The sequence below is a fragment of the Ursus americanus genome, chromosome 9 (genome assembly GCF_024610735.1).
Source record: "Ursus americanus isolate L20-20 chromosome 9, mUrsAme1.1.p, whole genome shotgun sequence".
NCBI lineage: Eukaryota > Metazoa > Chordata > Mammalia > Carnivora > Ursidae > Ursus > Ursus americanus.
Genome location: NC_142135.1, coordinates 16,192,631 through 16,214,539, shown reverse-complemented (window position 1 = coordinate 16,214,539; position 21,909 = coordinate 16,192,631). Strand labels below are relative to the sequence as shown.

Sequence of the window (21,909 nt, the reverse complement as noted above, 5' to 3'; positions counted from 1 at the left end):
TTTGCAGCCAGCTATGACTTCCTCCCCAAGCCCATCAATCTTAGACAACTTACTCCAGTGCCTGAAACTGGAGAAAACGGGACATCCAACAATGGCGATGCAGACCCAGGAATTTATCTTAATGCATGCAGAGACTGACAGCAGGAGCCAAACACGTGGGCACGGGGCGGTTACCCAGCGCTTAGCCTCACCATCTTCTTGCCCCGCCCCCTACACTCTGGGGGCGGGGTAGGAGGCCAGTCGGGGCCCCGCCCCTCCAGGCTCGCGCCGGAGGGCGGAAGTGACGCGAGCCCAAAGCCATTTCCGGCGGGCAGAAACTAGGAAGAAACTTGGAGCTGCAGAGGCGCTCCTGCCAGGATCTCCGCTGCTCCTGTGCCCCGTGGCCCGGCAGCGCGGAGCTGTCGGGAGCCCTGGCCATGGGGCAGCCCCGGCCCTCCGCAGTGTGAGGCGCGGGGCCTCCCGCGGGCTCCCCGATAGGCCGAGGGCGGGCAAGCGGGAGGCGTCGTTCCAGCTGCGGTCACGGCGGCTGCCGGCCGGGCTCCCGGCATCATGAACATAGACGTGGAGTTCCACATCCGGCACAACTACCCCTGGACCAAGTTGCCGGCTAACGTGAGGCAGGTACGGCGGGAACCTGGGGTCGGGGCCCCGCCCTGCCGTCACCTGCTCGCCTTGCCGGCGGGGCCGGGGCTACCCCTCGCGGCTCACTCCCGCCCTTCCCCCGCCTTGGTTCTGGGGAAATCGTCCCGCAGGTCAGGGATTCGGAGGGGACGGCTCTGGGGCCACAGGGGCAGGATGGGGCCGTTGCTAAATGGGGTGGACTCGCCTGGCACCTTTGCCCGTAGCCTAGTTTAAACCAGGCACTGGGTTAGGCGCTTGCGAAACCTATTTAACGCGGCCCTTGACCTCCAGAACTTCAGGATGGTGGGGAATAGACGAGGAACAATTGAATACGTTACAGGATGATAGCCGCTCATACGTACTTGCATTGTAGTATATGTGGGCACACAGAGGAGTAAGAAATTGTCCACGGAGTGTCTGGAGCCCGTGTGGAGGAGGCATTGAAATTGGGCCTTAAAGGACGAATGAGCGATAAGAGGGAGTAAGATTTTCCGGGGAGAAGGAAAGTTATTTTAAGGGCTTGGACAAGTGAAAGAGCGTGTTGAGAGTAGCTAGCAACTTAGTATCACGGGTGGTGGAGATGTGGGTATATTGGTGTTTAGAGGTGGGGTTTTGTGAGTGAGCCGAGGGTGGTTGGTAGCAGATAAGACTGGAAAAGCAGGCAGGGCCAGATTTTGAAGGGGTTTTCCTACTTTGATTGTTTTGTTTGTTGGACTGTATCCTCTAGACAGGATAGGTTTCCTAGAGATGTTTCAGCAAGAGAGTGACAGGAGGTTTGTTGTCGTTGTTGTTGTTTTGAGAGTTAACTCTCAATTGCTTGAGTGTCATTTTTACTCAGTTGCTCAACCAATATTAAGTGAACACGTGCATGCTGTGCCTTGTTCTAGGTGCGAGTAGTTGGCACCAGTCAACAAGATCGACCCTGCCTTCATGGAGCTTACATTTTAGTAAAGAAAGACAATAAACAAATAAATGAACTAGTACCAAATATGGCAGGTGGTGTTGAATCTTACGAAGGTAGTGATACATGCAGCATATAAGGCGCTGTTTCCCTGGCCATAGATTGACCTTCAAGTTCCTCCCCTTCTATGTGGTTGAGAGTGAAATTCTGTTTTCTGTTGGTGCTGGCCTGTTACATTTGGAAAGTTTGGGATGGTGGTGGTGATGGTGTAGGATTATTACTTTGTTCCTCACTCAGCATGGGAGCGTAGTACTGGGAAAAGAATAATTTAAGGTTCTGGCGAGGCATCACATGGCAGGGAAAGTGCTTTCACCATAAGATACCCAACAAACAAGAAAGTAGAAAGATAAAGGAACTAAGAATTCTTGGTTGTCAGTGGCTGCCCATGTGGCATTTATCTTGACTTGGAAGAACAAAGCTCTAAACTTGAAAGAGTAAGTTTCTCTTGTTAAGCTTGAATGAGGGCTTCGGTGCTTTTGTTTAAGATTTTGTGGTGTATTCGAAGACAACTGGAAGAACCAACAGTTCCTTCTCTTTGTTTCCATCTTTTCTCTACTTTTCTTTTCACAAAAATAAATGTAGCATAATGGAAGAAAGATGGATGATTCAATTATGTTCAGCATGAATAATTGATCTCAATTAGTATTGGCAAAAGCATATCTAATACTTAGTCATGACTATTAAAAATAATAAGAGATCAGTATTATAATTAGGTAGAAATGTGACATTAAATTAAAATTTGTTTTGGTAAGATCACTTAAAAGAATAGCTGTTATAGCTTAGGATAAGCTTCCACTTGCAGAAGGTGTTGGAAATCCCATCTGGACAAGTTAGTTCCTTGGACTTATCTAGCCTTGCTACTGTTCGCCTAGGTCAAGCTCCACCTTGAATTGCTACATCAGCTTTCTATCTGGTCTCTCTTCCTCAGTGTAGGACTCCCTCACATTCATTCCTCACACTACACTGGGGTGAGATTTCGAAAAGGCCAGTTCAATCCTGTACTGTCTCCAGTAGATCACTGATAGCTTCTTGAATGTCAGAACTCCTCCAGGAAGGTTCCCCTGACCTTCTACATCTGGAGAAGTTGACCTCCGCAGCACTGTGTTTCTCACCCATAGCACTTACCCACTGTGTTGCATTTGCTGCTTACATTACTGGTTTTGCTTTTGTATTTTGAGCACCTGTCACATGGTTGGCTTTTAGTAAATATTTTTGGAGCGAATGAGTGATGGTATCAGTCAGTGATATTTTTCCAGGACCTAAAGCTCAGTCATTTTAAAAGTGGGGAATAGTCCTTGTATGGAAAGAATTTGTTTTTTGCCATTATAGATACTAAAGACTTTGATAGAGTTTCCAGTAAGCATTGATGACTTTAATTTGGAAATGACTCACTTCCCACTTCTGAAAGCTGGGGGAAGGTGATTTCAGATTTTTTTTTAAAGTGTATGTCAAGCGGGAAGAAGGGGATTTCAGATTTTTACAAAATGTATGTAAAGCCAGTAGCTTTTTATGTGGATGAGATGAACTGTTTTTATGTGATATGGGCTATGCAAGACTTTAAAAAATACATTAAAAGTTGTAGATAAGGCCATTATTTCAGGGTTTTTCTGTAGTTCATCAGTATCTTCTTGTATTCATTATTCAGGAACAATTCATAGTTATTTTATTTTAAGGAAAGTCTTATGATGAGGTTCTGTATCATCTAAGAAAGATCAATAAAAGTTGTGTGTATCCTTTTTGTGGGAGGGGGGTGCGATTGGGGTTTGTAGGAGCAAAGTCTTTAGAAAAACGTTCTTTCTGCTGTCAGCATAATCTGATGCACAGTGGGTGTTTCACGGCCAGTGCGTGTGTCTCTCTGGCATCTGTTACAGTGCCTTCTCTGTGCAGCTCTGCTTCATTTGTCGGACCTGGGCACTATTTCTGCAGGGTCAGCACGTCTCAGAGTAAAATGAACCTTCTTTTAGTTTGCCTCCTGTAGTGGGAACGGTGTTTCGCAATGTGAATGGTGGGAAATTTGGGGTGGGAGTGGGAGAGAAGCCAAAGAATCTTTGTGAACAAGCAATTCTATTTTACGTATATGGGTAGTGAAGAACAAAATCAACTTCTAATGCAGTTTTTAGGTATTTGTGGGAACACATATGTATTGATTGATCAGGGTCAGTCGTTCCTTAATTCCTGGCACGAAGGCTTAGATGTTTAAACATTGTATTCTCTAACTAGCTTACAAATAATAGGCCCTTACATTTTCTATGAGTGGCTTGATTACGCTTTTTGTTCTGGAATTCCCAGGAATGAGGTTAGAAAGGGAGAACATGGTTGTAAGTTGGGATAAATGAAGAGATTTATTTTAAAACAGAAGAGCACAACCTGTAGTGTGCAAGTTGCTCAGGTTCTAGCCGAATTGTGTGCTCTGTGTGCATGTGTGTTTCGTGTTCCTTGAGAAAGAGACTTCTCTGGCAGCAAAGCTTGAGAAAACCCTTTACGAGTGTGAAGCAAGCCCAGTATTGTAACTCCTCTCAACATCTTGGTTACTGACCCAGGCTCTGGTGCTGCATAGAGGATGTAGGGTAGTTTCTCTATGATGAACTTTGCTCTTAACCACTGGAAATGTTAAAATGGATGAAAAAAATAGAAGCACGTATATTCTGGTGGTAGTGTGGGTCACCGTTTAACCTATGACAAACTAATGGATTTAGATGCAGGAGGAAAGATTTTTGTTTTCTCACATCATCACTTTTTTGTTAATATACATTCCACCGGTGGTCCAGTTATGTTCCAGTTTATTCATATGTGAGTCTAACCTGTCTTGTGAAGATTGCCTTTTTGAAAGTATGTGTATGAACATTTACCTTGGCTTTCAGAGCTGTGAGTAGGAAGTATAATAACTGAATCCTCTGATCTTTCTGCCATTGGTTTCTGAGATGTCTAATTTTATATTACAGCATGTTGGAAAGACCATACCTAATAATTAGAAGGGGGAGAGCAGTCATGTTAAATTCAGTTTATGGTTGAACATTGACTATAATGTTGACTGTAATCAGACATACTTATTCTTTGCTTTTATGAGAGCCCAGTTTTGAACTTAAAACACCAAAGCACGGCTAGAGATATTTTTGCTTATTAAAAAATGTACCAGAATTCTAAAATTGTCTAGATGTTTTTTAACAAAACCATAAGGAGATGATGTTTTTAAGAAGGCATCTGTGGGGGCACCTGGGTGGCTCAGTTGATTAAGCGTCCGACTCTTGATTTCCACTCACGTCATCTCAGGGTCCTGAGATTGAGTCCTGCATCAGGCTCTGTGCTCAGCGGGGAGTCCACTTGAGATTCTCTCTCAGCCCCTTTCTCTCTGCTCCTCTCCACACTTGCATGTATGTGCGTGCTCTCTCTCAAATAAATAAATCTTTAAAAAAAGAAGAAAGTCATCTTATCATTTAGAGGTACATTTGAAATGTACTTTCTCCAGAAATGTTAATTTTTAATAATCAAAGCCCTCAAATGTAAATAATTAGCAGACAAGGATCTGTCTTTAGTTGCCACTCTTAAATTAAAAAAGATATGTAGGTGCCGGAAACCATCCATTCATCCGTCCATCCATTCATCCATTCATTCAACACACACAAATTAGGAGCAGTCAAGAAAGAAATCTTTTTAAGTAGAACTTAGTTTTTTGTTGACTTAATGAAGTTGTGCTCTCGGACTGCTCTTTTATTTGATAATTAAGTACTTTAGGAAATTTCAGTAAGTCCTTTCAGAAAGGCAAACTGAAAATAAACACATTGAGTTTTTGCTCCGTCTTATAGCATGAAAATTAGTATAATAACATTTAAGAAAACGCTCTTTGTTTTGGAAATTAGAGGTATTAGGATAAAATTAGGGGGCATGGTTTTGAAACTGTATGCTGGAAAAGTACTGTTGTTTAGTTCAGAAGCTATTTTTAAAACTATTTGAATTTTTTTTTTTTTAGAGTCTTGGAAATTCACAGAGAGAATATGAAAAGCAGGTTGTCCTGTACAGTATCCGCAATCAGTTACGATATAGAAACAACTTAGGTAAGTAGACGCATTTTTACATCAAGGTGGAAATGACTATTGGTGTTTACCATTTTCATCAATGTATCCTGTCTTTTCAATCCATATTTCATAGTACTGAAATTATACCGTATAGACATTTAGGAAGCTCCGTACTGACCCATCCCACCTAACAACAGTTTGTATTAGCAACTAGATGTTTCTTTCTAAATCTGATTCAGATTATTTTTTTAAAGTATCATTTGTAAATTCATTTTACCTATAGAATATTAATCTCAATTCATATGTACTTTTCTCACTTTAAGTGAGAAAATAAGCCAGAAGAGAAGAAGTACATTAGTTCTTAATAGTTTTTGATTTTGGATTTTGTAGGTTTTTTTCCATAAATTTTCCAAATATAAATTTAATGAAAACTCTGTAATAACTAGAACGAATTTTAAGCATAGTTGGTTCTTTGTTTTTTTTTAATTTTCTTTCTTTTTTCTTTTAAAAGTTAAAAATGTCCTTTACTGAAAGATATGTATCTTTACAAAGAGCAATAGCAAGCAATCCAATCTAGAAGTTTAATTAACTCTCTCTTTAAATGTTTGCTTTTTTATTTGTGAGATGACTGAATTAGTCAGTTCCATTGCCCTGCTGCAGTCTTCCCTTCCATGTGTTATTCTCAGTTTAAGCACAGTGGTTCAGAGACAGCTTTTTTATTTAAATGTATTTCATGGGAGTCAGACGTCTTTTTACATTTAAAAAACAAAAACAATGAAGTAATTTTTTGAAATAGACTTGATTCAGTTTCACTCTCTTGTAGTATAGTAAAGAATTTGATGAATTCTGGCTTGTGTTTTGCATCTTTTGGAGAGGACATTCCGTGATTGCTTCCTTGGCTTTCTGATGTAGTAAGAATTCTTTCTCTACTATCTGTCCTGTTACAGATTCCGCTTGTATACTCGGAAGCCTGTTTTTTGTGGCATAATTGCTTTCTTTGTTCCAACTTAGATCATTTCATTTGCTCTTTTCCAACTACTATGCTTTTATTTTCAGGTACTGTTGGTTTGTGAAGTAGTTCTTATTGCATTTATAATTATATGTAACTGTAAGACACCTGACAATGGAAAATTCCTCTTTCCCCAGTTAAACATGTCAAGAAGGATGAACGCAAATACTATGAGGAACTACTGAAGTACAGCCGTGATCATCTCATGCTGTACCCTTACCATCTGTCAGATATCATGGTGAAGGGCCTGAGGATAACACCGTTTTCCTATTATACTGGGATCATGGAGGTGAGTTTACGGTGTACGTGGGCCAGTAGGAATGGGACGGGACTACATGTCGTCAATGATGGTGCCAATAATGACCGGCTGTGCCCTTCTCAGCCCCAGTGGGCATTGTTTCTGAGTTTACAGTGGAAAAGGAGTGTTGGTTACAAGCTAACTGTGTCATCCACACTGTACAAGTAGTTGTTGTCCGGGCTTTCACAGTGGAAAGGTACCTGCTGTTGGGGGCACTGTTGACCCTCTGTGCTGTTGTAGCATTAGTCTTCATGTTAGCAGAGTCTGTAAAACCAACTGCTTTCAACGCATGATTAAGGTTGAAAATGTGGGTGACAGAACTGAACATGGAGTTCAGAGAAATAATATGTTTAACTCCTCTCTGACTAGATAAAGAATTAATGATTGTAAACCCAACGTGCAGTACATGTGCCAGAAAAAGAGAAATATTTTTGTGGTCCTGGCTGCTAATTTCTTGCCATTTTTATTAAGTTCCAGGTGTTAGCGTTTTTCCAAAGGCAGTTTTTAGGCCTGTATCGGTAACTTTAAATATATTATTTTTAAGTGAGCTGTATGTAAAGATTGGCAGCATTTATCTAGTGTTCAGTTGCTACTTAATTTTATCTGAGTGCTACAGTCTTGGGCCCACTAGCTGCTTCCAGAGCAGGGGGAAGCCTAGAACTGAAGGAGTTGGGAACATGCAGGAACAGCAAGGTCACTTTCTGATGTGGCTTCCTTTGCAAGAGCACCCTCTGCTTTTCCCCCCGAGCCCCTTCTTCATGGGCACTTACACTGTCCTGCGTCTCCTGCGTCTCTGTGTCCCTGTTTGGGAGGAAATATTCGTATAAAGCTTGAGGCCTGACAGCTCTGGTTTCTGTCAGTCCCTTTTCCCTAGAACCAGGATAGCAGAATGCAGGCGACAGCTCATCAGTAAGGAGAGTAATTGTGGCTGTCTCTCTGATTATTTTACTGGTATTGACCACAAGGTTTAGGAGAGAAAATAGGGGGAGGTTTTTCCCCTTTACCAGCTTTCAGTTATGTCCATGTGCTTGCGTCTGTCTGGTTTCTGTTCTTATACCACTGGGTGTAGCTCCTGGGTTGAAAATGGGCCCTATCCCCACAGTAAACAGTTGGTTTATTATTGGAGAAACAGATGGGGACTGGAAGAAGCTGGATACTGAGTTTCACTCTGCTGCTGGTTGGGTCTCACAGGAGCAGAGAGGACTAAGTGGTTACAATCTTTGTTGGTAGTGCGCGTCTCAGCTGCATGTTGATGGAACCAGGACACAGGGTGCCTGCTCTTGCAGGGCATGAGTCTAGGATCAGGCATGAGGTGTGGGGAGGCAGGAACCAGGAGCTCTGAAAGAGGGATTCCTTGCATAGCTTCCACAGGGCAGAAGTTGCAGGGCAGATGTTTGGGACTCACAGAGCGTGCTGTGAGAAACCCAGACCTGAAGGTCTGATGTTCAGTTACTGGGTCGGGACCACGTAGCAAGTACCACAGTGTGGCATGCATGCTTCGGGTTGCACACTCTAATCTCCGCGCTTTGGCCAGTAAGTATTATTCTGTTTGGCTATCGTAATACATACTTATTCACATGTTTTTATCTCAGGGCATTTTGCATTTAGAATTTTTAATTGTTTTCTTTTTGAAAGGACATCATGAACAGTGAGAAAAGTTATGATTCGTTGCCCAATTTTACTGCTGCTGACTGTAAGTATTTAATTATGCTGAAGGTAACGATTAGAGTCTGTCTTTGTGCATGCATGCTGTTGTCTGTCTTGTCGTGTGTTTTTAACCTAAAACACCTGAAGCATGGGAACAGCAAGCAACACTGTTCGTAGGAATTTTATCAGTTGATGCAAGTCAAGTATAAGGTTTAGTCTAAATGTTTAAGGGAGGAATATTTTGGAGGGTAGAATGAGGAAAATGAGACTAGTCTATATATTTCTAGAAACTGAAGTTCTTTCTGATACTTGGGCTGTGTTATGTACCAAGGAAGAAAATTTGTACACGATGGTTTTGCAGCGTGATGCACAGTTGTTACTAAAATAATTTGCTTTATTATGCTTATTTTAAGGAAGTATGTATTTGACATGTGACACTGTTTTCTTGTGTAAGGACAAACTTTTGCTGAGAAGTACACTTCGACTTCCTGATATTGGGAGCGTTTCTGCTTTTTAAAGATTTTTCCATGTGACATTGTCAGAGGTGTCAGCTTGAGTTCATCTTTCCCAGTTTGGTTTTCTTTTATATTTCATTTGAAGAATTCCTTTTAATTTGATATTGATTGTTAATCAGTCATCAAAAGATGAACAAAAGCCAAGGGTTTTTTCCTAAAAGACCTGGGTGTACTGATATTTTAAGATACATTAAATGTTTTTAAAGGAAAGGCTCTTTCTTTCAGGTCTAAGACTTCTTGGCATAGGAAGAAACCAGTACATTGACCTGATGAATCAGTGTCGGTCATCAAAAGTAAGTTAGTTGTTTCCCTTCCTTTCTTGTTTCTTCCCTGTTATCACACGTTCTGATTGTTTTAAGTGGTAGAAATAATGAAATTTCTTTGATCAAGCAAAATATGCTTCACACAAAAATAATACCTGAACAACTCCTCCATATTCTCTAGGTTATGCTTATACGATTATCGAATTAAAATATTTAGGGAATAAAACATTTATTTTTAAAAATTAACTTTGCTCTGCTGGTCTTTTTACTTGCTCATTCCACTCCCAGCATTCACTTGATGGGTGAAATAAGGACACATTCTCCAAATTCATTTTTACCTCCTAAATTTCCTTTGAGTTTCTGGATTTAGATCCAGACTTGATGATTAGTGTTTTGAAGTAATTTACTTTGGAATAATTGAAGAATGACTTTTCTCTATTCAGTATATCTAAAATTCTTCAGATTTGAAGGCAGGAGAATTTAGAAAGATTTATTTAGCCAGCGAGAAACAGTCTTATACTATGATCAATAAAAAAAAAAAAGTAGTGATTTCAGGCTGATTGCAAATTCTCAAATGTTTGTACAATTGCAGAAGTTTTTCAGAAGGAAAACAGCTCGTGATCTTCTACCAGTGAAGCCGGTGGAGATTGCCATAGAGGCGTGGTGGGTGGTGCAGGCTGGATATATCACAGAAGATGACATAAAGGTAGATACCTTTAGAAATTAAACATTGGATTTTTATTTTTCAAATTAGCTTATAACTTTTAATTCTAGTTTTGTCATTTTTCTAAAGCGTAACACTGTTTGGTTTTCCTGAAGAAAATTAAGCATAAGTTCAAAATTTTAAATGACCGTAGTAGGCTAGAATATTGGTGGGTTTCAAAGATACTCTTTAATAATGAGGGAGGGGCGCCTGGGTGGCTCAATCAGTTATGCGTCTGACTTGATTTTGGCTCAGGGTCGTGAGATCGAGTCCCACATCAGGCTCCACGCTCAGCAGAGAGTCTGCTTGAGATTCTCTCTCCCTCTCCATTTGCCCCACTCCCCGGTTGCGTGTGCGAGCACGCGCGTTCTGTCTCTCTCAAATAAGTAAATCTTTAAAAATAAAATAATAGGGAGACTTGACTTGGTTCATGTGCAGTACTCTGGGGACTTCCACTAGGCAGAGGTTTCATCTCAAGTGATGTGATGCTGCCTCTGGCAGCCCTGATCCTGGCCGGCGCTTCTTGAGCGCCTGCTGCGCGCTGGATGGCCCAGGCTCTCTTCCCACACTTTTTATATCGCCTCCTTTGATTCTCATAACTGCCCCGGGGTGTGTTACTTATATCCCCTTTCACATGAGGAAGGTGAGCACAGAGAAATGAAGGCGTGGTTCGAGTGACAGTGGTGGGGAAGGTGCCGGATTTTACCTCAGGCAGTTTGCTGTGGGAGTTGTGCTGTTCGTCGCTCTGCTGAAGTGCTTGCTGTACTGAAAAGCGAGGTGCTGTGGTGGGGGCGAGGGCCAGGATCGAGGGAAGTGCTGTTCCCTGTGGTCTGACACATTGGACAGAAGCCTACGCATGGTAGAAGAGATGCCAGTTTAGAGGAGAAGGGGCGGGGCAGCGGACCAGAGGGCCTCGGGACCAGCTCACGTCTCTGTGTGGTTGAAGGCATGAGAGCGAGCGTGGGGACTTTTTTTTTTAGTTTGCATTTTATTTTACTTCAGAAGACGAATTAAATCCCATGAGCGGAAGGCTTAGAAATTTTGCTTCAGTGTAGGAACTTCCCAGCAGAGCTGTCAGACTGTGTCACAAGATCGTGAACTTCCTGTCACTGATAATACCCGTGTGGAGTCTGGATAAACTTCTGATCTGAGAGATTCTGCGTCAGCAAATGGATCTGATTCCCATTCAAAGTAGATGATTAAGTATTGGTATTTATTAGGTGACACTTAGTACTTAACAGCACGTATTGGCACTTATAATTACTTTGTCCTCCATTCTGGTGGTAGCATGTTATGGCACCTTAATTGGCGGTTATGTATGTAGCTTTTTCCTTTGAATTCTAGGGTGATAAAAGAAAAAAATATGTGGTACATTTAGCTAATGACATAATAATCATGTATAATATACAATATAAAATGTAATAATATATAATCATATGTAATAATCATAATAATCATTGATTTAAACATGGAGATTTCAGGAGACTAATGAATTAATTTGGGTAGAACTTAACTGAAAATACTTTGCTTTCCTTAGATATGCACTTTGCCTGAGAAATGCGCTATTGATAAGATCATCGATGCGGGCCCTCAGCTCTCCGGATCACTAGATTACAATGTAGTACATAGTAAGTGGTTAGTAGAAACGGTCTTTTGTCAATGTAAAAACTTGCTTTAAACCTTCAGCAATTAATAACAATTTTTATCAATTAGGTACACATAGTACTGTTTCCAAAGGCATGTTATTGTTTGAACTGTGACTTTAGTCCATTGTTTCCCAGTGTGGCTGTTACTCAGTTATTCACATACACTAGAAACTTCTACAAATGAGTCCTAAGGAAATTTTTGTAGTTCTGAGCATATGAAGGAAATAGATTTGAAAACTTGTATTCTTTCCCTCATCTGTTTACTTTTTTTTCCTCCTTCACCTAGTATTCAGTTGTAAAAATCTTTATAGAAAATCGGGAATCTGTTTTGGTTTGTTTTAAATTTACTGTTGTTTAGTATTCCATCTAAAACAAGTACGTTTGCTTCTGTAGGCTTATATAACAAAGGATTTATTTATCTGGATGTACCAATATCTGATGACAGTTGTATAGCAGGTGAGTATTTGCTTATATTTTCCACTGATTTTGAGTGATTATTAGGTGCTGGGCATTGCATGTATCACCCTAATAAATTAGACACATATCATTCTAAGATCTATGATATTAGAATTTTTTCAAGAAAGACATTTCTCCTGTGTTATGTTGTAAGACATTGCAGTGTGTTTTACTTAGATTCCTTATTCTTACCTTTGCATTGTTTTACACGCAATGTTAAAATCCTGGAAGTCTGAAATAAATTTCTCACGTCCCGAATCAACTCAGTGATTTTATAGATTTTTGTTCTTTTTGTCTTTGGTTTTACAGATGTTCAGTCCTGTCACCTGTGATATTTTCACTCCTCCTGCCTGTCTTATATTTTCGTGTCACTATTGTCTTTTTTGTCTTTTTCTACTCCTCCCTTCCTTCTTCACCCATTCCCAAGTTGAATTGATATTAAAGCCTTTGTGTATTTCCTTGTGGATGTATTAATTTATTAAAACATTCCCCTGTTGCTGGTTATTTAGGTTGCTTATAGTTTTTTTGCTATCGTAGTGATGTGGTTAACATCCTTGAACACAGTGGAGCTTTTCTTCTCTAGGTTGGGTTTCTTACCAATTTTTAGAAGCACTTACTATATTTAGGTTATGTGTTGCAAGTATGTTTCCCAGCATCTTTCAGCTGTTGTTCTTGCTTGTTGGTATCGTTTATCAAACTAAGATATTAAATATTTGTGTAATCAAATATAAAATGGCAAAAATTTCTAGGGCATGACTTTGCTATTAACTATTGAGTGATGGTAGCGGCTTATGACAAAAATACTCTCTCATATCAGTGTTGAATCCTAACAGGTTATCATTCTGTAGTGTGTTCTGACCTTTATTTGTGACCTTTAATAATGGATTTTGAACCATGTGCATACATGAATTCTATTTTAAGTTTGGAAAGACAGCCAAAAAGTAATGAAATACTAATTCTGGTTTGTGTAATTGCTGCTAAAACAAATAAAATACTAGTTGTACAATTGGAAAGGTTTTGACAAGGAATTGATTTCTGCAGGACAGGGCTGGTAGTGGTTTCCTGTCACTGTGGGAAAATAGGAATGCATTATGCATTATTCTAGTCTTTACTCTCATCGATAAACTGATGTTGACTCATGTGAGAATCACCTAAAAAGATTGGTTTTTGATTAGTTCATTTCAGTCCCTGTTGACTGAGTGGTTGAACATTGCCTCACATTAGCACTAAGTGCATCTGAAAGGTGTGGTCAGAGAAGGGCCAAGTGGATGGCTACTCCATTACAGAGATGTGTTCTGCCAGGCTCGTCTTAGCTTTTAGCAATTTTTGGTGGTACAGACAGACTCATGCTCTTACAAGTGCTGAAGGTACCCTCCTTGTCACCATGGAACATGGGATGTTCCCCAGTGTGGAATAACCCGTGAAAGAAAAGCAGTTTGACAACATGGAAGCCATCAAATTTAGCACAAAAGACTACCTGAAGTTGATTTCAGAGAAAGCATTTCAGCTATGTTTCAACAAAACAAGCACTATGATGGTGAAACAAAGAAATCGGGGGAGAGAAATACTTCGAAGAGAATGGTCACGAAGGGGTCTGTTGTTAAAACATATTTAGTCCATCATGCCTCAAACTGTGTACTTGCTCAGTTTATGTCTCCCCTTTCATTCATAGTTTCTAGATTTCTGTTACACCTCAATAGGATACTTCTAGGATACATATAAAAATAGTCTAAAAATTCTTAAAAACTTTTGTCATACAAATCTAAACCTGTAACAGGAACTTATTTTTGTATTTGATGTGAAATAGGGGCCCAACTTGGTTTTCTTCTGTGTGGAAAACCAGTAACATTTGGATAAATGCTAGGACTGTTTTTTCAATAACTCATGACCACTGAAATTAAGCGTAACTTTTGTCATACATTGAATTCCCCTCTCCATTGGATCTAATTCTGATATCCTTTTTTCTTCACTGATTTATTTTTATTTTTATACTGTATTGTTTCATTACAGTGACTTAAAGTAACCTTTGATATTAGTTATGGCCAGGCCTTCCTTGTGAGTTTTTTTTTTTTTTAAACCACTTTCTTGGCTATTTCCAGGTATTTTTTTCATTGTATTTATTTATTTTTATAAAATGACATGTTTAAAATTTTTATTCTGTCATTTTTTATTGTTATAATGGATATCTGCTGTGTTGGTTTCAGATATACACTGTACTGTTGATGATTGTATGTATTGTGAAATGAGCACCACAACAAGTCTAGTTAACATCCATCGCCACACAGAGTTCACAGAAAATTTTTTTCTTGTGATGAGAACTTTTAAGATCTGCTCTTTTAGCCACTTTCAAATATGCCCTGTGGAATTATTAACTATAGTTGCTGTGCTGTAAGTTGCATCCCCAGGACTTATTTATCTTATAATTGGATGTTTATACCTTTTTACTCCTTTTACCCATTTCACCCACCTCCCACTTCTGGCAACCACCAGTCTGTTTCCTATATATGTGAGCTTGGTTTTTTTTTTAAACATATTTTTGAGAAGGCAATAGTTAGGATATAAAATTCTAAATTTATAAAAGAGTATAAAAACATCTGCCTCTGACCCCTGTGTCTGGCCACCCAGTTTCTATCTCAGGGGCCACTGTTAGGTTTCTAGTTTATCTTTCCAGAAGTATGCTAAGCACATAAACGTATATGTATGTATCCTTTTTTGTGTGGTTTTAGTTTTACACAGACGGTGTGTTGTAGTTCGTACTTTGTTTTTTTAACTTAATGTGTATTGGAGACTCCTCGGTATCTCTTCACGTAGAGTTATGTCATTCTTTTTTTTGTGTATATTTATAACCTCTTAAGTGTCTTGGTTTTTCTTCTCTAAAATATGGGGGTATAGTGTTGAACATCTCATGAGGTTAAGAGGATTAGATGAAATTGTGTATGTAAAGCACCTGGCAGTAGTCTGGCACTTAGTATGTGCTCAGTAAACGTTTGCAGTTATTCACACAATTGATAGTGTAGGGAAAGAATTAATGATATCAAATAATGGGGTTTCTAAAATATTTCTGAAGAGAAACCTATGATCCTTAAAAGTACTTGGATGACTAGAACTAGAGGTAACACTAAATTAGAAAGTGACACGAGCCAGATCTGGAAAGTAAATAATCTGTCCTGAAATGTACATTGTGATTTTTCATGGTGTCTTCATTTCAACCACTTCAGTTTTCTCTGATTTCTCTTTGTTAGGAATAACTTAGGTTTTGGGTGCAATTAGATGGTATTAGGGTCAGGGGACATGGGGATACTCAAATCCTTTGATGGCCTAGGCACTCTTCCTTGCCAGGATATTTTCAAGGGAAACGTGCACAGGGAGATGGTAAAGGAAGGCATAGTGCCTCTTCATTATCCGCTGGGCAGAGTGCTCTAGTAAATTGGTTTAGAGTGCGTGGACCAAAGAGATGGAGAGAAATGAGTATGAATACACCTTCGGGTGCACAGCCCCCACTGCGCTGCCTCCTTAGCTGAAGAAGGTCTTGCCCTTCTTCCCGCTGAGGCCACTGAGGAGGACACAGACTAGAAAGCCCCACAGAGCATATGATCCTAGTGATTGCTGGTAAAAGTGGCGGTCATGCAGGTGAATTTCCTCTCTTCTCAGGATGGATTGGGAATGATGGGAGAAGGGCAGTCAGTACTCCCTGTCCACCTGGTCTTTGTTTGGCACAGCCGTTCTCTGTCCTTTGCTTTTCTGCTTTCCCCAGTCACCCCTGCTGTCTGTGAGGCATTAAAACACACCCCATTTGGAAGCAGCCCCGGTCCCCTTGCCTTGCTACCCAGTTCATGCCCTCCAGCACTTCCTCTGTCTCAGTAATGCTGAGAGTTCCCTGGGATTACTCTTGTAGGGTTCGTGCTCTGTTATCAGAGTCCTCTATGTAGACGGGGTTATAGGCCTTAACTTTGGGGCTTTTAGAAAACTTGCTGTGGAGTGGATAAAATAAATCAAAAGCTGAATTTAGTCCCTTTTTGAATAGGTATTTGGATTATGCATTTTTGTTTTATAAAATTGTATCACTGATAAAAGTCTATTTTGTTTTAGTTCCTCCTCTTGAAGGTTTTGTAATGAATCGGGTGCAAGGTGATTATTTTGAAACTCTACTCTATAAGATATTTGTTTCAATAGATGAGCATACTAATGTCGCAGAGGTAAGTATGACAATGTCTTATGAGTGAACTTCACCTCAGGATTATAAAATAAGTTTGTGTAAAGTAGATAAAGTTATTAATGATAAAGTTAAAATGTTTTCAGAATCTATACATGGGTAGATCATAGACCATTAATGCACTTAAGTTAGGATTTTTTTTTTAAGATTTTATTTATTTATTTGACAGAGAGACAGCGAGAGAGGGAACACAAGCAGTGGGAGTGGGAGAGGGAGAGGGAGAAGCTGGCTTCCCGCTGAGCAGGGAGCCCGATGCAGGGCTTGATCCCAGGACTCTGGGATCATGACCTGAGCTGATGGCAGACGCTTAACGACTGAGCCACCCAAGCACCCCTTGAGTCAGGATTCTTAAGTTACTTTCTGTATATACATAGTAACTTTTTTTTTAGTAAATAACATAATTTGGTAAATAACTTTATATGATTTCTTGGTAAAAGGATTGTAGACGATTGATATAATTATTTTCTTATTTTAAACGAGACTAAATTAAAGAGCAAAGAATCTTCCATCGTTTATGGTTGCTATATGGATTCATGCTACTCTAAGCATCTTAGACATAGGGAAGAAAGAAGTTCTGATTTCAAAATTTATTCAGTGTTTGAATTATTCATAATTTAAAATTTTGCTGATTATGTTTCAGTTGTTTATGACAACCGTGTAATATTGATGATCCGAGGAGTGTAAATAATTTTTTTGTTTTATTTTCTAGCTTGCAAATGTCCTTGAAATAGACTTATCCTTGGTTAAGGTATGTGATTTTTATACTCCTTTTAATTTATAAATACCGAATGACTTTTATTATAGACTTTTGTCTCGACAAGCTACTGAGAAATAGAGACAGTGAGATTCTTACTGGCTGTGCAAGGGAGTGAGGACAGTAAAGGACGGTACCTGCAAAGATAGAGGAGGGCAAGGTACGGGCCCTGAAGCACTGTTCCTCCCCAGGCCGGGAATGCCTGCACTCACGCCCCCTGTAGGCAGGAAGCAGCCTGATCGGTGTCTAGTGACGAGGTCACCGAAAGCAGCCTCTTCTGCTGCTGTGACCTAGAGAGCGCCAGGCCAGAGGATTGGAAGCGCTCTCTCTTCTGTATCTGTGAACACCTTAGGGGAAGAGCAGGCCTACTGAGAAACGGTTTTTTTCTAGTTACGGGATAAAAATGTTTGAGGATCACTATAAGCAGAGTCTATGACAATATTTTCTCTCTACAAATATTCTGATGTCTAGCTTATTTTAAATGCTAACTTTTGTATTCTTTCAGAATGCTGTTTCAATGTATTGCCGATTGGGCTTTGCCCATAAGAAGGGACAAGTAATAAATTTGGATCAGCTTCATTCATCGTGGAGGAATGTTCCATCCGTAAACAGATTAAAGTAACTCATTTATTCAGCATGAGATATTAGAGTTTCTTTTGAAAAAAACATTGTTTTATGTACAACAATTTTATTTATCAACCTGTCAGTTGAGGTGAACCCGGTATATTAGTGGTTTTTAATCTTTTGTGTGATGAATCGTTTTTAGAATCTGATGAAAACAAGAACCCTTTCCCCAGAGAAAAGTACATACGGTATTTTACATACAGCTTTAAAGAGTTCTCCGATCCCTGAGGCCTCTCCGTGGGTCTTGGTTAAGAACCATTGCTGTATGTGGGCCGAACATTTTGGGGCTACATCTCAACTGGGGGCTTGAACGTAAGACTGGACTGGGTGGGTATTCATAATTTGAGTGCTGAGTGCAGCAGCTCTTTTTATATAAGATGTAATTTATGTGGTTTTTAAAACGTGGATGTATTCTTCATTAATAGGAGTACTTTAGATCCACAAAAGATGCTGCTATCATGGGATGGTGGGGAAAGTAGGAGTCCTGTACAAGAAGCTTCATCAGCTACTGACACGGATACAAATAGTCAAGAAGATCCAGGTTAGCAGTTACTCAGTTTAATTTAGAGTCTGTTTATAGATACGCCATTTGTCTATACGTACACTCACAGAGTGAACCTGACTTTTTGCTCTTGATAGCATTCATTTGATATGTAGTCTTTGAGTACTTAGCCATATGCTAGGCATTGAATACAGTACCTTCCTTCTGAGCATTGAGTCTAGGGAGAGAGAAGGCAATATAATCACAAAAACCACAACAGTGTGAGAAGTGTTTTGGTGCTGGTGGGGAGCAAAGAGGAGGAGCTCTCTTGTTGCCTAGAGGTTTGGGAAGCCTTCATGGAGAAGATGATAATTAGGCTAGGAATGAATAAGAGCTTGCCAGCTGGTGAGTGAGGGAAGGCCTCACAAGGGCTAAGCACAAAGGAGGGAGGCAAAGCATAGTGCATGAACAGGCTACACATGGTTTCATGTTGGGGTGGGGGGGCGGGGGGAGAGGAGCACAACATGAGCTCCTATTCTTACTGCAGGCTCTTACCTGAGCCAGGTAACTTGTCTGAAGAGGTTAGGCTAGCTAGTCTTAGTATTCTGACAGTTATCTAGTCTTGGTTTATTATTGGCTTTCAAGAAATTTACCACAAAAGTACTTAAAAAAAATCTTTTTAACTTTCTTTGTTTGGAGATAGGTAGGACTGGTGCCTCTTAGGACTATAAAATTGCTTATATTTAGTTATGTACTTTTAATTATTATACATCAAGTTGAAATGGAATTCTTTCTCATTCCAAGTGGTAAGAAAAGAGTAATTTTCATTGATTAGATTTTAAGTTATGGCTTGTTTGGTTTCCCCGCAGCCGACACAGCCAGTGTGAGCAGCTTGAGTTTATCTACAGGACATACAAAGCGTATTGCTTTTCTATTTGACTCAACTCTTACTGCCTTTTTAATGATGGGAAATCTTTCACCAGTAAGTCAAATTCTTGTTTAAATATGACAGTGTTTAAAGATTAGATGTCAAATAGTTCATGCTTTGAGATCCTTTTTTTAAGTACTGGATTTATTCCCGAAAACACAAAATGCAACCGTCTTTGTTTTATATTCCTTCGAGGAGTGTAGGAACTTTTTCGTGAGGGTTAGCTTCGCACCTCACTCACCGTTAACTTTCATTAAGTTGAAAAGCATAATAGAAATGTAAGATGTTATGTTTCCTATAAAAAGAGAAAATTAGAACTTATTCATGATAGACTTGTAAAAGGTTTTAAGATCCATTTTAGTTTTTTTGTTTGTTTCTTTATGCCAGAACCTGAAAAGCCATGCGGTCACAATGTTTGAAGTTGGCAAACTCTCAGATGAGTCTCTGGACAGCTTTCTTATAGAACTAGAGAAGGTAAATCTGGATTGCTCATTATGGGATGTCGGCATTTGATACCATTTCTTGCTTGATGTTAATGTGTTGATTTTTGATGTGTTCTTGCTCATTCCTACCTCACTCCCCATCTTAATACCGCACCAGCCCTTTATGCTTAAAAATATTGAGTGGAGGACCGCATTTTGTGATTACAAGGTGGTTTATGGACTTTATCTATCACTTAGCATGATTTGGTTTAATGAAAGGGGGTGGTGGGGCGCCTGGGTGGTGGCTCAGTGGGTTAAGCATCTGCCTTCGGCTCAGGTCGTGATCCCAGAGCCCTGGGATTGAGCCTCACATTGGGCTCCCTGCTCAGCAGGGAGCCTGCTTCTCCCTCTGCCTCTGCCTGCCACTCCCCCTGCTTGTGCTCTCTCTCCCCCTAGCTCTCTCTCTGTGTCAAATAAAAAAAAAATCTTAAAAAGAAATGGGGTATAGAAATAGTCTGTGTAAGTTTTTAAATTACATTTTTCTAAAATAGCGTTTGATTTTTTTTTTTTTTTGGTATGACTCTTTGAGATCCCCTCTTCAGCAGTTTTATTTGAAGTTTTTGTTTCCCTTGTCTTAAATCTGGAGCAGTGTCCATGGGTACCGTATTTATGTCCACTCTCACTGTCCCCTTTAGCATCTTGAAGACTTCAGCCATATTTGCTCATAGCCACCTCTTCCGTCCATGAAGATAGCCCTAGTTGTCCTTAGCTGTAAATCTCGATTTTGCCCTTTCATGGTTTTTCCGTTCCCTGGGTTTTTTGTTTTGTTTTGTTTTTTTGTTGGTGTCTGCTGTTTATGCTAATAGTTTGTGTGCTGAATCTTTTCCTTGACTAATAATTTTGGTACCTTTTGTGCTTTAGCAATGAATTCTGTATATTAAATATACTACTTAGAGGATTTTTGATGATTCCATTAATTTCCCTATATCTTAAAGAAAAAGACCATAACATTTTTTCTCTCCTTTTCTGTAGGATTTTTAGTTTGCTAGTGCAGAATTATATTTGAGATAATCCTTGCTGTTAATTGGTTTCTTTCATTTTCACCTTTATACATCCATTATTCCCTCAGTGCTTTTAATATCTTGTTAATCCCATTTCTCATATACTGTATATCATCTTTTGCCAATTACTTTTTATTTTCTAGCATATTTTAAGTTCTGTTTTCCTGATTTTTATTTTTCTCACCTTAACTAGTCTTTTATCACATGTAGCGAATTAGAAGGTCACTCTATTCTTTATATATCTATATCCTTTTATGCCACGTAGCCATTCTTGGGAAAGCCTTTTAGTCTGAAGTTTAGTTGTTAAAAATAGTTTCTTAGCTATTTTTTAAGAAGCCTCATCTTGATTAAGCGTAATTGGTTGATCTTATTTTTTTTTAAGATTTTTTTATTTGAGATAGAGAGTGAGCGAGAGAGAGAGAGCATTAACAGGGGGAGAGGCAGAGAGAGAGGGAGAAGCAGGCTCCCCGGTGAGCAGGGAGCCTGACGCTGGGCTCCATCCCAGGACCCTGGGATCATGACCTGAACCGAAGGCCGATACTTAACTGACTGAGCTACCCAAGTGCTCTGGTTGATCTTATTTGTTAATGCCAATCTCATTTAGTCATTTTCCCTTGTAGACCTGTCCTTCCATTTCCTGTGTTGTTTCTGGGATGTATGTATTTTTACATATTAAAGTACCTGACTTACTATCAGAAGTGCATGTGTTAAAATGTAAGGCCAGTGAGCATAGGGTTTTGTCCTCTGTTCTGTCCCTACATCCTAGACAGGTCATACCTAGCACATAATAGGGACTCAGTGAATCCCTTTTGAATGAATTTAAGCTGTATATTCAGTGGTGTTGAAATAGCTATGTTGAATCACATACTCCATTGTCCCTTGCAGCCAGTGATACAGAACTGTGGACATGGTGATGCGAATTAGAAGTATAATTGGTGACCATGGATTGGAGTACTTTTCTGGATGAAGCAGAATATAGATCTTAGCTTTTTTTTTTTTTTTTTTAAGCACCCAATTTGAATCATATGTGGGAGATAGAATTTATATATAATGGTACAATTTAGCATTATTTGGTTGCTTAAAATTGTTAGTTTTACTTGCCGGGCTAATCTCTGTCATCTTCAAAGATGGATTCAAATGGAAACTCAACTGAGATTTAGGTTAAGATTTGTCTCAGTATTGCCTGGGCAAATTTTTGGTTTACTGATTCTTGATAATGTCTGTACTATGTGGTTATTATATATTAGGATGAATGGTTGGAGAGTGGAATTGCAAAATTTATTTTCTCTTGGTT

The 21,909-nt window shown here is 39.6% G+C and overlaps 1 protein-coding gene across 2 annotated transcripts in view; it reads left to right on the top strand.

The window, feature by feature from the left end:
- The first annotated feature begins 306 nt into the window (after positions 1-306).
- The window catches only part of FAM91A1 (family with sequence similarity 91 member A1), a 43,244-nt gene continuing 21,641 nt past the window's right edge, over positions 307-21,909 (top strand). For both annotated transcript variants that reach the window (XM_045805683.2, XM_045805682.2), the window contains exons 1-14: positions 307-621; positions 5,550-5,634; positions 6,742-6,893; positions 8,538-8,595; positions 9,290-9,357; positions 9,920-10,033; positions 11,568-11,658; positions 12,070-12,132; positions 16,222-16,328; positions 17,055-17,093; positions 17,605-17,717; positions 18,149-18,264; positions 19,074-19,186; positions 19,520-19,606. In XM_045805683.2, coding sequence (XP_045661639.1) covers positions 550-621; positions 5,550-5,634; positions 6,742-6,893; positions 8,538-8,595; positions 9,290-9,357; positions 9,920-10,033; positions 11,568-11,658; positions 12,070-12,132; positions 16,222-16,328; positions 17,055-17,093; positions 17,605-17,717; positions 18,149-18,264; positions 19,074-19,186; positions 19,520-19,606 — 1,278 coding nt within the window. In that variant the 5' untranslated portion in view covers positions 307-549. The remainder of the gene's footprint in view (positions 622-5,549; positions 5,635-6,741; positions 6,894-8,537; positions 8,596-9,289; positions 9,358-9,919; positions 10,034-11,567; positions 11,659-12,069; positions 12,133-16,221; positions 16,329-17,054; positions 17,094-17,604; positions 17,718-18,148; positions 18,265-19,073; positions 19,187-19,519; positions 19,607-21,909) is intronic.